This window comes from Leucoraja erinacea, chromosome 37 (genome assembly GCF_028641065.1).
Source record: "Leucoraja erinacea ecotype New England chromosome 37, Leri_hhj_1, whole genome shotgun sequence".
In the NCBI taxonomy this organism is placed as follows: domain Eukaryota; kingdom Metazoa; phylum Chordata; class Chondrichthyes; order Rajiformes; family Rajidae; genus Leucoraja; species Leucoraja erinaceus.
The window spans coordinates 10493958-10506457 of NC_073413.1; the positions used below are offsets into that span (position 1 = coordinate 10493958).

At 52.2% G+C, this 12500-nt stretch overlaps 1 protein-coding gene across 1 annotated transcript in view; it reads left to right on the forward strand.

Moving 5' to 3' along the window:
- The first annotated feature begins 8362 nt into the window (after nucleotides 1–8362).
- The window catches only part of LOC129713950 (cdc42 effector protein 1-like), a 5870-nt gene continuing 1732 nt past the window's right edge, over nucleotides 8363–12500 (forward strand). The window contains exons 1-2 of the mRNA XM_055663366.1: nucleotides 8363–9540; nucleotides 11007–12500. The exon at nucleotides 11007–12500 is cut by the window's right edge and continues 1732 nt beyond it. Of these exons, the coding sequence (XP_055519341.1) occupies nucleotides 9123–9540; nucleotides 11007–11785 (1197 nt within the window). The 5' untranslated portion in view covers nucleotides 8363–9122 and the 3' untranslated portion in view covers nucleotides 11786–12500. The remainder of the gene's footprint in view (nucleotides 9541–11006) is intronic.

Consider the following 12500-nt stretch of genomic DNA (forward strand, 5'->3'; position numbering starts at 1 on the left):
ATTTTTTATAAAGTGTTTTTAAATATCATGGCCATATTATCAAAAATATATTTTTTTTTTTAAAAGGAAGGTTGTGCAGTTCAACAAATGTTTTTGGTTGTGTTCAGTCAAGTCGAGTTGATAGTCATATGTAGACGCAAGGAACTGCAGATGCTGGAATCCTGAGCAAAACACAAAGTGCTGGAGGAACTCAGCGGGTCAGGCAGCATCAATGCAAGGGATTGAACAGGCGACGTCTCAAGGTCGGTTTCAAGACAACGAGTTTAGAAGGATGAGAGGACATCTCATTGAAACATATAAGATCGTTAAGGGTTTGGACACACTAGAGGCAGGAAACATGTACCCGATGTTGGGGGAGTCCAGAACCAGGGGCCACACACACACAGTTTAAGAATAAGGGGTAAGCCATTTAGAACGGAGACGAGGAAACACTTTTTCTCACAGTCTCACAGTCTTTCTCACTATCCCTAACCAATATGTGGTAGGGTCTCGACCCCGAAAGGTCACAATTTCCTTCTCTCCAGTGATGCTGCCTGTCCCGCTGAGTGTCTCCAGCTTTTTGTGTGTGGAATTCTCTGCCTCAGAGGGCGGTGGAGGCAGGTTCTCTGGATGCTTTCAAGAGAGAGCTAGATAGGGCTCTTACAGATAGCGGAGTCAAGGGATATGGGGAGAAGGCAGGAACAGGGTACTGATTGGGGATGATCACATTGAATGGCGGTGCGGGCTCGAAGGGCCGAATGGCCTACTCCTGCACCTATTGTCTATTGTAGGTACAGTGATATGTGAATTACCATACAGCTATACTAAAAAAAATCACAAGACAAACTGCTACATAGAAGTCAACGTAAACATCCACCACACGGGGATTCCCCACATTCCTCACTGTAATGGAAGGCAAATAATCCAGTCTTATTGTTGTGTAACATCCTGTTAGATTTTTGCATATCTTTCATTCATTGTTCTTTATGTCTCCACATCATCGTCTATATCTCTCGTTTCCCTTATCCCTAACCAGTCTGAGGTGTGGTCTCGTCCCAAAACGTCACCTATTCCTTCGCTCCATAGATATTGCCTCACCCGCTGAGTTTCTCCAGCATTTTGATCTACCAGCTTCTCTGTGTCTGTCTTCGATCTGAAATTCCCCTATGTTCATTTTCCTCCACAGAAGCTGCCTGACCAGCTGAGTCCCTCAGGCACTTTGAATGTCATGTGAATAAATGATAAGGTTATATATATCGTAGTATATAAGATTATATTGCAGTAAATTTTCCCAACAGCATTGTTTTTAATTTAATATTGTAATTTGGGGAGAGAATAATTCTCATTTGGAAAGACACACAGAGTGCTGGAGTAACTCAGGAATTTCTTTAGTCAGAGGGTGGTGAATCTGTGGAACTCATTGCCACACAGACGGCTGTGGAGGCCAAGTCAGTGGATATTTTTAAGGCAGAGATAGATAGATTCTTGATTAGTGCGGGTGTCAGGGGTTATGGGGAGAAGGCAGGAGAATGGGGTTGGGAGGGAGAGATAGATCAGCCACGATTGAATGGTGGAGTAGACTTGATGGGCTGAATGGCCTAACTCTGCTCCTATCACTTATGAACTAAACTAAAATTTTAAAAACCTGCTGTAACACTGGAAAGTACGTGTGGGGCGGGTTTGAATCATTCAGCTTATCTTGGTCACCTTTGCAAGGACAGAATGCATGCCCTTGCCAGTGTGCTAGTGTAGATAGACACAAAATGCTGGAGTAACTCAGCGGGACAGGCAGCATCTTCGGAGAGAAGGAACGGGTGATGTTTCTTGTCCCGACCCTTCTTCAGACTGAAACGTCACCCATTCCTTCTCTCCAGAGATGCCGCCTGTCCCGCTGAGTTTCTCCAGCATTTTGTGCCTGTCTATAGTACAGTACAGCACAGGAACAGGCCCTTCAGCCCACAATGCCCGTGCCGAACATGCGTGTGATCCATATCTCTCCATTCCCTGCACATCCATGTGCCTGTTTAGTTTAGAGACACAGTGCGGAAACAGGCCATTCGGCCCACCGAGTCCGTGCCAACCAGCGATCCAAGCACCCATGGGCATGTCAACCAGAAGCTACCAGCCTGGAAATGATTTCATACCACACGGCACTTCATTAGCACTTTCTAACTCATTTTTCTTCAAGGCAGCAAGGGATTAGAATACCCTCCCGGACTGTCAAATGCTGAGAGAATGGAGCAGCTGGGCTTGTACACTCTGGAGTTTAGAAGGATGAGAGGGCATCTCATTGAAACATATAAGATTGTTAAGGGCTTGGACACGCTAGAGGCAGGAAACATGTTCCCGATGTTGGGGGAGTCCAGAACCAGGGGCCACACACACACAGTTTAAGAATAAGGGGTAAGCCATTTAGAACGGAGACGAGGAAACACTTTTTCTCACAGAGAGTGGTGAGTCTGTGGAATTCTCTGCCTCACAGAGGCCGGTTCTCTGGATGCTTTCAAGAGAGAGCTAGATAGGGCTCTTAAAGATAGCGGAGTCAGGGGATATGGGGAGAAGGCGTTTTGGAACGGGGTACTGATTGGGGATGATCAGCCATGATCATATTGAATGGCGGTGCTGGCTCGAAGGGCCAAATGGCCTACTCCTGCACCTATTGTCTATTCTCTATTGCCTGCCAGCCAGCACCAGAGATCCCCAGAACATCAACACATACAAAGATGCAACTCCTAAAGCATCTTCATCTGGACTGGCATGTTCACCCACATCATAGTGCTCAGTGATGCTCTACCGAGATATTTTCAGCGTGTTACATCAAGATGCAGACACTGCACACTAGCACTTTCTTCAATGTAAACCGGCATCTGCGCTTCCTTCCTGCACAATTTGATAAGGATCTTTGCATTGAATTTCCTGTTTTCTGTCTGAGCCGTCGGGGAGAGTCAGAGAGATTTTCCTTTTGGATATTTATATATGTACACATCAGCGTTTCAGTCATTGTGGGGTTAGTCCAGATCCGGAGAGCTGTCATCTGCAGTTAATTCAAAGTGAAAGGCTTTGCACTGAGTTAATTGCATACAAATGTCACTTATACAGTACAGCCTTGTTAGTTGCCGACTTGTAACAGCGGTTTTGGAATCCATTTGAAAGCAGAAATTAATTCCAACTGGGGTTTCTATTTATGCTGGAAGTGACTGCAGATGCTCTTTTAAACTGAGGATAGACACAGTACGCTGGAGTAACTCAGGGGGGCAGGCAGCATCTCTGGAGAGAAGGAATGGGTGACGTTTCAGGTCGAGATGGGTCTGAAGAAGGGTCTCGACCCAGGACGTCGCCCATTCCTTCTCTCCAGAGATGTTGCCGGACCCGCTGTGAGTTACTCCAGCTTTTTGTGTCTATTTGTTAGACACACTTGGGAATGTTACCAGTTCTGGGAGGATTAATTCCTGCATTATAACTGGAGCATCTTGCTGGAAATCCCCATGGAGTTTGGAGACTGGGAGGGTGGGCTCTTTCCCAGCTGCTCAATCCTGCCTCCTAGTGGAATAACCAACACCCTGCGATCTTCGAAATATAAGGTGCAAACGTGGGTTTATTCACAAAGTTACAGCGAGTCTGAAGAAGGGTCTCGACCCGAAACGTCACCCATTCCTTCTCTCCAGCGATGCTGCCTGTCCCGCTGAGTTACTCCACCATTTTGTGCCTATCTATATTACAGTATAGTACAGGAACAGGCCATTCGGCCCACCGAGTCCATGTCGACTTCTCGCAGAGAGAGTGGCGAGTCTGTGCCCACCGAGTCCATGTCGACTTCTGCCTCAGACTGAGAGTCAGGGATGAACAGTCTGAGGAAGGTCTCTGAGAGAATGGAGAGGCTGGGCTTGTACACTCTGGAGTTTAGAAGGATGAGAGGGTAATCTCATTGAAACATATAAGATTAATAAGGGTTTGGAAACGCTAGAGGCAGGAAACATGTTCCCGATGTTGGCGGAGTCCAGAACCAGGGGCTACACACACAGTTTAAGAATAAGGAGTAAGCCATTTAGAACGGAGACGAGGAAACACTTTTTTCTCACAGAGAGTGGTGAGTCTGTGGAATTCTCTGCCTCAGAGGGTGGTGGAGGCCGGTTCTCTGGATGCTTTCAAGAGAGAGCCAGATAGGGCTCTTAAAGATAGTGGAGTCAGGGGATATGGGGAGAAGGCAGGAACGGGGTACTGATTGCGGATGATCAGCCATGATCACAATGAACGGTGGTGCTGGCTCGAAGGGCCGAATGGCCTACTCCTGCACCTATTGTCTATTGTCGACCAGCGATCCCCGCATGCGAGCACTATCCCACACACACACTAGGGACAATTTACTATTTTAGCAAAGCCAATTAACCTACAAACCTGCACATCATTGGAGCGTGTGATGTCACCAGCCAGGTTGCTCCAATTCATTCCTCTACCGTCCAGCCCTTCCTCCCAACTCCACTCCTCAGATAAAGTTAGACAAAAGCGCCGGAGAAACTCAGCGGGTGCAGCAGCATCTATGGAGTGAAGGAAATAGGCAACGTTTCGGCACGAAACGTTGCCTATTTCCTTCGCTCCATAGATGCTGCTGCACCCGTTGAGTTTCTCCAGCACTTTTGTCTACCTTCAATTTTCCAGCATCAACAGTTCCTTCTTAAACATTTCCTCAGATAAAGTTCTCCACCGCCCTTCTGGACCTGTTCCCACCTGCAGAATGTTATCTTGTGTGACAGCTCAGCTCTAAGGGAGAGTTTGCTGGGCTGGGAAGGGAGTGGAATCCTTGAATCCATGTACAGGATGTATGTCTGAAGAAGGAAGGGTTTCGGCCCGAAACGTTGCCTATTTCCTTCGCTCCATAGATGCTGCTAGGCAACGTTTCGCTGAGTTTCTCCAGCTTTTTTGTGTAACCTTCGATTCTCCAGCATCTGCAGTTCCCTCTTAACCTACAGGATGTATGTTCCTGATTCGTAAATCTCGTAAAACCAGCCAGCTTTGTGTGGCAAGAAAGTTCCATTCTGTGGTTTTTATTCAAATTCGCAGGGATCCAGTTCATTCCTGTGTTTAGTTTTAGTTTAGTTTAGAGATACAGCACGGAAACGGGCCCTTCGGCCCACCGAGTCCGTGCTGACTAGCGATCCCCGCACATTAACACTATCCTACACACACACACACACACACACACACACACACTAGGGACAATATTTTACATTTATACCAAGCCAATTCACCTACAAACCTGCACAAACCTGCACCCTTGGGGTGTGGGAGGAAACCGAAGATCCCGGAGAAAACCCACGCAGGTCGCGGGGAGAACGTGCAAACTCCGTACAAACTTTGCCTGGTGGAGATTGGCAGATCTCGGTCCAGTTTAGTTGATTGTCACGTGTGTCGAGGTACAGTGAAAAGCTTTTGTTGCGTGCTAACCAGTCAGCGGAAAGACAATGCACGATTACAATCGAGCCGTCCACAGTGTACGGGTACAGGATGGTGTAGTGCAAGGTAAAGTCCGAGCAAGGACAGTCCGAGGGCCAACAATGACAAACGTTGCCATCGGAGTCGAGATGTAAGTGTGTGGAGCGCTGGTAACACATGATTGGAGATCTGCTTCTGTGAGTAGCGCCCACATAGTCGCCTGTGCTGGGCGCCATCTTGGCAGGCAAGTGTGCATGAACGAACATTATATCGCTATGTGTGACGGGGTCACGGTGAAATTCTTTGCTTGAATACCCAAGGTATGAAAATAGTCACCATGTAAAGGGCACTTACAAAGTACCGGGTCTCGCTTTGTTCTTCCCCTCATGCCCCACCCCCAATCTCACCCCTCCACAGTGCAGTCCCCCCCCTCTGCTTCTACCCCCTCACAGCTGTGTCCACCCCTCTGCTTCTACCCCCTCACAGCTGTGTCCCCCACCACCTCCACTCCCCTCCCCTCTGCTCCCCCTTCACAGTCGTGTGTGTCCCCCCCATCCATTCCCCCCTCAGAGTTGTGTCCCGCACCCCCCACAGTGGCCCCCCAAATGCCGGCCTGTCCATTGTTCACAAGTTATAGCAGAATTAGGCCACTCAACCCATCGAGTCTACTCCGCCATTCAATCCTGGCTGGTCTCTGCCCCCCCCCCCCCACCCCACGCCAGGGGGTTCCCGACCTTTTTCCGTCCCGTTTACCCCCGGCAACTTTAATAGCGCGTAACAATGTTATTTCACTTACTGAGGAAGAACTAATGATGAACCAGATACAGGAACCAAACACAGTCACAGTCAATGAGGAAAAATATGTACAAATCCACAATCCACAAAGTTACCCCATTGGGGGTAAATATAAATTGGGGAACCTTGCTCTAATCCTATTCTCCTGCCTTCTCCCCATAGCCCCTGACACCCGTTCTAATCAAGAATTTGTCTATCTCTGCCTTAAAAAATATCCACTGAGTCCTAACAGTGGTCCCCACACACTGAGTCCTAACAGTGGTCCACACACTCTGAGTCCTAACAGTGGTCCCCACACACTGAGTCCTAACGGTGGTCCCCACACACTGAGTCCTAACAGTGGTCCCCACACACTGCGTCCTACAGTGGTCTCCACACACTGAGTCCTAACAGTGGTCCCCACACACTGAGTCCTAACGGTGGTCCCCACACACTGAGTCCTAACAGTGGTCCCCACACACTGAGTCCTAACGGTGGTCCCCACACAAGCTCAGTCCTACAGTGGTCTCCACACACTGAGTCCTAACGGTGGTCCCCACACTCTGAGTCCTAACAGTGGTCCCCACACACTGAGTCCTAACGGTGGTCCCCACACACTGAGTCCTAACAGTGGTCCCCACACACTGCGTCCTACAGTGGTGGTCCCACACACTGAGTCCTAACAGTGGGTCCCCACACACTGAGTCCTAACGGTGGTCCCCCACACACTGAGTCCTAACAGTGGTCCCCACACACTGAGTCCTAACGGTGGTCCCCCACACAACTCAGTCCTACAGTGGTCTCCACACACTGAGTCCTAACGGTGGTCCCCACACTCTGAGTCCTAACGGTGGTCCCCACACACTGAGTCCTAACGGTGGTCCCCATACACTGAGTCCTAACGGTGGTCCCCACACACTGAGTCCTAACAGTGGTCCCCACACACTGAGTCCTGCAGTGGTCCCCACACACTGAGTCCTAACGGTGGTCCCCACACACCGAGTCCTAACGGTGGTCCCCACACTCTGAGTCCTAACGGTGGTTCCCACACACTGAGTCCTACAGTGGTCCCCACACACTGAGTCCTAACGGTGGTCCCCACACACTGAGTCCTAACGGTGGTCCCCACACACCGAGTCCTACAGTGGCCCCCCACACACCGAGTCCTAACAGTGGTCCCCACACACTGAGTCCTAACGGTGGTCCCCACACACTGAGTCCTAACAGTGGTCCCCACACACTGAGTCCTAACGGTGGTCCCCCACACACTGAGTCCTAACAGTGGTCCCCCACACACTGAGTCCTACAGTGGTCCCCACACACTGAGTCCTAACAGTGGTCCCCACACACTGAGTCCTAACGGTGGTCCCCACACACTGAGTCCTAACAGTGGTCCCCACACACTGAGTCCTAACGGTGGTCCCCACACAAGCTCAGTCCTACAGTGGTCCCCACACACTGAGTCCTAACGGTGGTCCCCACACTCTGAGTCCTAACGGTGGTCCCCACACACTGAGTCCTAACGGTGGTCCCCATACACTGAGTCCTAACGGTGGTCCCCACACACTGAGTCCTAACAGTGGTCCCCACACACTGAGTCCTGCAGTGGTCCCCACACACTGAGTCCTAACGGTAGTCCCCCACACACCGAGTCCTAACGGTGGTCCCCACACTCTGAGTCCTAACGGTGGTTCCCACACACTGAGTCCTACAGTGGTCCCCACACACTGAGTCCTAACGGTGGCCCCCACACACTGAGTCCTAACGGTGGTCCCCACACACTGAGTCCTACAGTGGCCCCCACACACCGAGTCCTAACAGTGGTCCCCACACACTGAGTCCTAACGGTGGTCCCCACACACTGAGTCCTAACAGTGGTCCCCACACACTGAGTCCTGCAGTGGTCCCCACACACCGAGTCCTAACAGTGGTCCCCAACCCCGAGTGCTCCTCCTCTCCTCTTCCACCTCCCTTTTATAACAGCAGTCTTCTTCTCTCCCATTCCAGGTGTCGTGTGAAACGCCAAGCGGGGTTGGATGAAATTGTCGCTCCCATCCACGGTGGAGGTCCCGATAGCTCCACGCCTCTGTGCCGCACGCCAGATCTCCGCCTGTCCTCTGCCGATGTTCTCCACACCGCTGGGAGGGCGACACAGATCCTAACAGCTCCTTCTACAGCTCCTGGGTCGGAGAGGCAGCACAGATTCCTCAACGCACACAAATCCTCCAGTTTATTGAATTCCCTTTCTCTCTCTATCTGTTAAAATTTAACTTGGGGAGGGGTTTGCAAGGCCACCATTGAGTCACGCCTTGTGCAAACACCAAACATAACCAGGCAGGACAAAGTCTAGTGAAAGACCATGCCTTGGCACTGATACACAAGTCTCAACGAACACCGCAAGCTGGATCCAAAGAGGAGTGCGAGAAAGATATTTTATTCCAATCGACAATCGCTATTTCTTTTCTCCCCCCCCTTGAAAACCGTAACAAACTGCGGGACGAATACACCACGAAAAAAATATGATGATCTGTTTCCTCGTTGCTTGAGGCTCCTTCTGGGCTGGAGGGGGTAAAAGCACGAGGTGAATTTTATCGCCCTATCGTACAAATTTATTGCACCATTTGTTGTGCCGGCTGTGAAGGTACATCTGGGACAGACGTATTGAGGAGGAAACTGAATTGGAGTTCAAAAGGCTGGAGTAACTCAGCGGGACAGGCAGCGTCACTGGAGATAAAGGAACAGGTGACTCTGTGGGTCGAGGCCACTTCTTCATTGACTTGCTTGCATAGACAAGGTATACAAATAGTGGCTACCTAAAGGGCGCTTCGAGAGTTATAACGTATTGTCGATTTGAGTTCCAGGCTGGTGGGACTGGCGAGGAGTTGATGAGCTTGGCGTTGTATGTTGGACGCAGAGTCGGTGGATAAAGGGGCCGAGCCATGAGTTTGGGGAAGTTGCCGATTTTCCGGAACCTGGTGCCGGGCCACCACAAGCGGCGCTTAAAGCCGGACCTGACCACGGACATGATCAGTTCGCCGATGGGGGACTTCCGGCACACCATGCACGTGGGGCGCGGGGGCGACGTTTTCGGCGACACCTCCTTCCTCAGCGATCATGGCGGCGAGGGGGCGCGGGAGGGCGCCAGCTCCAACCGGCTGGTCCGGGCCTTGCGTAACGCACGCCGGGCACCCGCCAGGAACAGCAGCCCCGACGTGGCTCCGCCGCCCCCAGTCTCCCCCATCATCAAGAACGCCGTCTCCCTGCCCCACCTGCTCGACACCGACAATGGCACCGGCGTGCAACGCCTCAACTTCAAGACCGCCATGTCCAGTCCTGGCATCATGGATGGCTCTTATGGTAATCCACTCATACACCCTGCAGTTGACACCCTCTCTCCCCCCCTCTCCCCCCCACCCACCCCCCCCCTCTCTCTCTCTCTCTCCTCTCCCCCCCTCTCCCCTCCTCTCCCGCTCCTCTCTCCCCCTCCCTCTCCCCCTCTCCCCTTCTCACTCCCTCACTCCCTCTCCCTCTTTCTCTCTCCCTCCCTTTCTCCCTCTCCCTTTCTCGCTCTTTCTCTCTCTCCCCTCTCCCTCTTTCTCTCTCCCTCTTTCTCTCCCTCTGCTCTACCTTTCTCTCCCCCTCTCTTTCTCTCCCTCTCTTTCTTTCTCATTCTCCTCTCCCTCTCCCTCTTTCTCTCCCCCTCTCCTCCCTCTGTCTCCCCCCTCCCCCCTCTCTTTCTCTCCCTTTCTTTCTTTCTTTCTCATTCTCCCTCTTCTCTCCCCCCCTCTCACACCTCCCCCCTCTCTTTCTCTCCCTCCCTCTCTTTCTTTCTCTTTCTCCCTCTCTCTTCTCCCCCTTTTTTCCAAGTTTGCACGCTCTCCCCGTGACCCGCGTGGGTTTCCTCCGGGAGCTCCGGTTTCCTCCCACACTCCAAAGACGTGCAGGTTAATCGACCCTGTAAACTGTCCCTAGTGTGTAGGGAGTGGGGATAACACAGAACCAGGGCAAACTTGCCCGTTCCGCCCATCAACACTAGCCCCACTAGCCCGTGCTTGGCCCATATCCCTCTAAACCATCCCTATCCATGTAACGTAGATCTCCAGTTTCCTCCCACACTCTAAAGACTTGCAGGTTTGTAGGTTAATTGGCTTGGCATCTGCAGTTTGCTTCCAACACAGAAATGTGGTCTCGATAGCTGTGTGAGTCAGTACGTTTGCTTACATTGAAGGTAGACACAAAATGCTGGAGTAACTCAGCGGGACAGGCAGCATCTCTGGAGAGAAGGAATGGGCGACGTTTCGGGGCGAGACCCTTCTTCGCTCTAATTCTTGATTAGTACGGGTGTCAGGGGTTATGGGGAGAAGGCAGGAGAATGGGGTTAGATACATAGAAAATAGGTGCAGGAGGAGGCCATTCGACCCTTCGAGCCAGCACCGCCATTCATTGCGATCATGGCTGATCGTCCCCTATTAATAACCCGTCTCCCCATATCCCTTGACTCCACTAGCCCCTAGAGCTCTATCTAACTCTCCCTTAAATCCATCCAGTGACTTGGCCTCCACTGCCCTCTGTGGCAGGGAATTGCACAAATTCACAACTCTCTGGGTGAAAAAGTGTTTTCTCACCTCAGTCTTAAATGACCTCCCCTTTATTCTAAGACTGTGTGGCCCCTGGTTCTGGACTCGCCCAACATTGGTTGAGAGGGAGAGATAGATCAGCCACGATTGAATGGGGGTCAGTAGACTTGATGGGCCGAATGGCCTAATTCAGCTGCTAGAACTCATGGACTAAAGCCTTGTGTTGTGTTGTGTTGTGTTGTGTAGGATTGGAGTCTGGATTCTGCACCCTGCCCAGATGGTCAAGGATGGAGAAGTCCAAGGAGAGGGAGGCCAAGGTGGAACTGGTCAAGGCCACGGAGGAGATGGAGGTGATGGACTTCCAGTTGCCACGCACGGACTCCATGATGTCCTTCAGCCTGGACCTGGGCCCTTCGCTGTTGAGTGAGGTTCTGGCTGTGATGGGGTCTCGGGGTGAGCAGACGCCGGAGAAGGAATCCCCCAGCGGGCGGGAGAATGGGATGCGGTTGGTCAAGTTCCAGCTAGAAGGCCCGCCCGACCAGTTGGACGGCGAGGGTTCGCGACCCACGGTGACCTCGCTCAGCGGGCTCCGGGGACGGTTCCAGCCGGAGGCCTGGATGGACGCGCCTACGGGCGAGGAGGAGCGCCCGTCACTGGGGCCCGCCGCCGCCAGCGCAGTTTACGGGCGTGCCACCCCTGGGGAACGCCGTGGGGCCTCCCAAACCCGGCGGGACGGCCCCACCCCCGCGGCCGAGCCGTCGCTAGGCCTCGGCGTCCATCTTGCCTCATCCGGGGAGCGAGACGCACGTGGGCGCTGGGGGAGCACGCGGGGAAGCGAAGCCGACGGAGACGGGAGCTGGAGGCCGCCCAGGCCCCGCGTACCGGCTGACGGTGAAGAGGCCGCTCTGGGCCACGCCGAGCGCCCGTGGGATGGCGGGCCCTCTGCGGCCCAGGAAACAGGCTTCAACCCACTGAAGGCCGAAGCCTTCGCCTTCGCGGACGAAGACGAGGAAATCCGCGTATAAACCAGCACCGCGCGGACTCCCGATTCCCCCCGCTGATCAAAACACAGATCTCGTCTTACAGGGAGAAATATAGAAAATCAAAACCAAAATCCCGCAGATGCTTCCGAGACAATCCGAGACAAAAACAGAGCATGCTGGAAAAACCCAGCCAGTCAGTCAGCATCTGTGGAAAGAGAAACAGTTCATCATAAGACCATACGCCATAGGAACAGATCGAGTCCACTCCGCCATTGATCTATTGGGTCCAGAACTCTTCAGCGGAACAGATTATTTTTTTCCCCCAAAGGTTATCTTAAAAGGCAAAGGATATTTTGTTTTGTGAGACAATGCCTTTGTGGACATTTGAGGTGGAGCCACTTTAAGATAATTTCCTTAACAGGACGGCGCGAGAGGGGAGTTCACCCGGTGGTAAGTGCGTTGGACGGGTGCGTGAGGGGGCTTTCGGATGCCCCATCTACCCCCCCCCCCCCCAAGCCAACACAGAGTCGTACAGCATAGAAACAGGCCCTTCGGCCCAACTTGCCCACCCACCCACACCCACCAACATGCTACACTAGTCCCACCTGCCTGCGTTTGGCCCATATCCCTCTAAAACCATTCCATATCCATGTACCTGTCCAAATGCTCTTTAAACATAGTTATAGTCCCTGCCTCAACTACCTCCTCCGGCAGCTCGTTCCATACACCCACCACCCTTCATGTAAAAAGAAAAAGA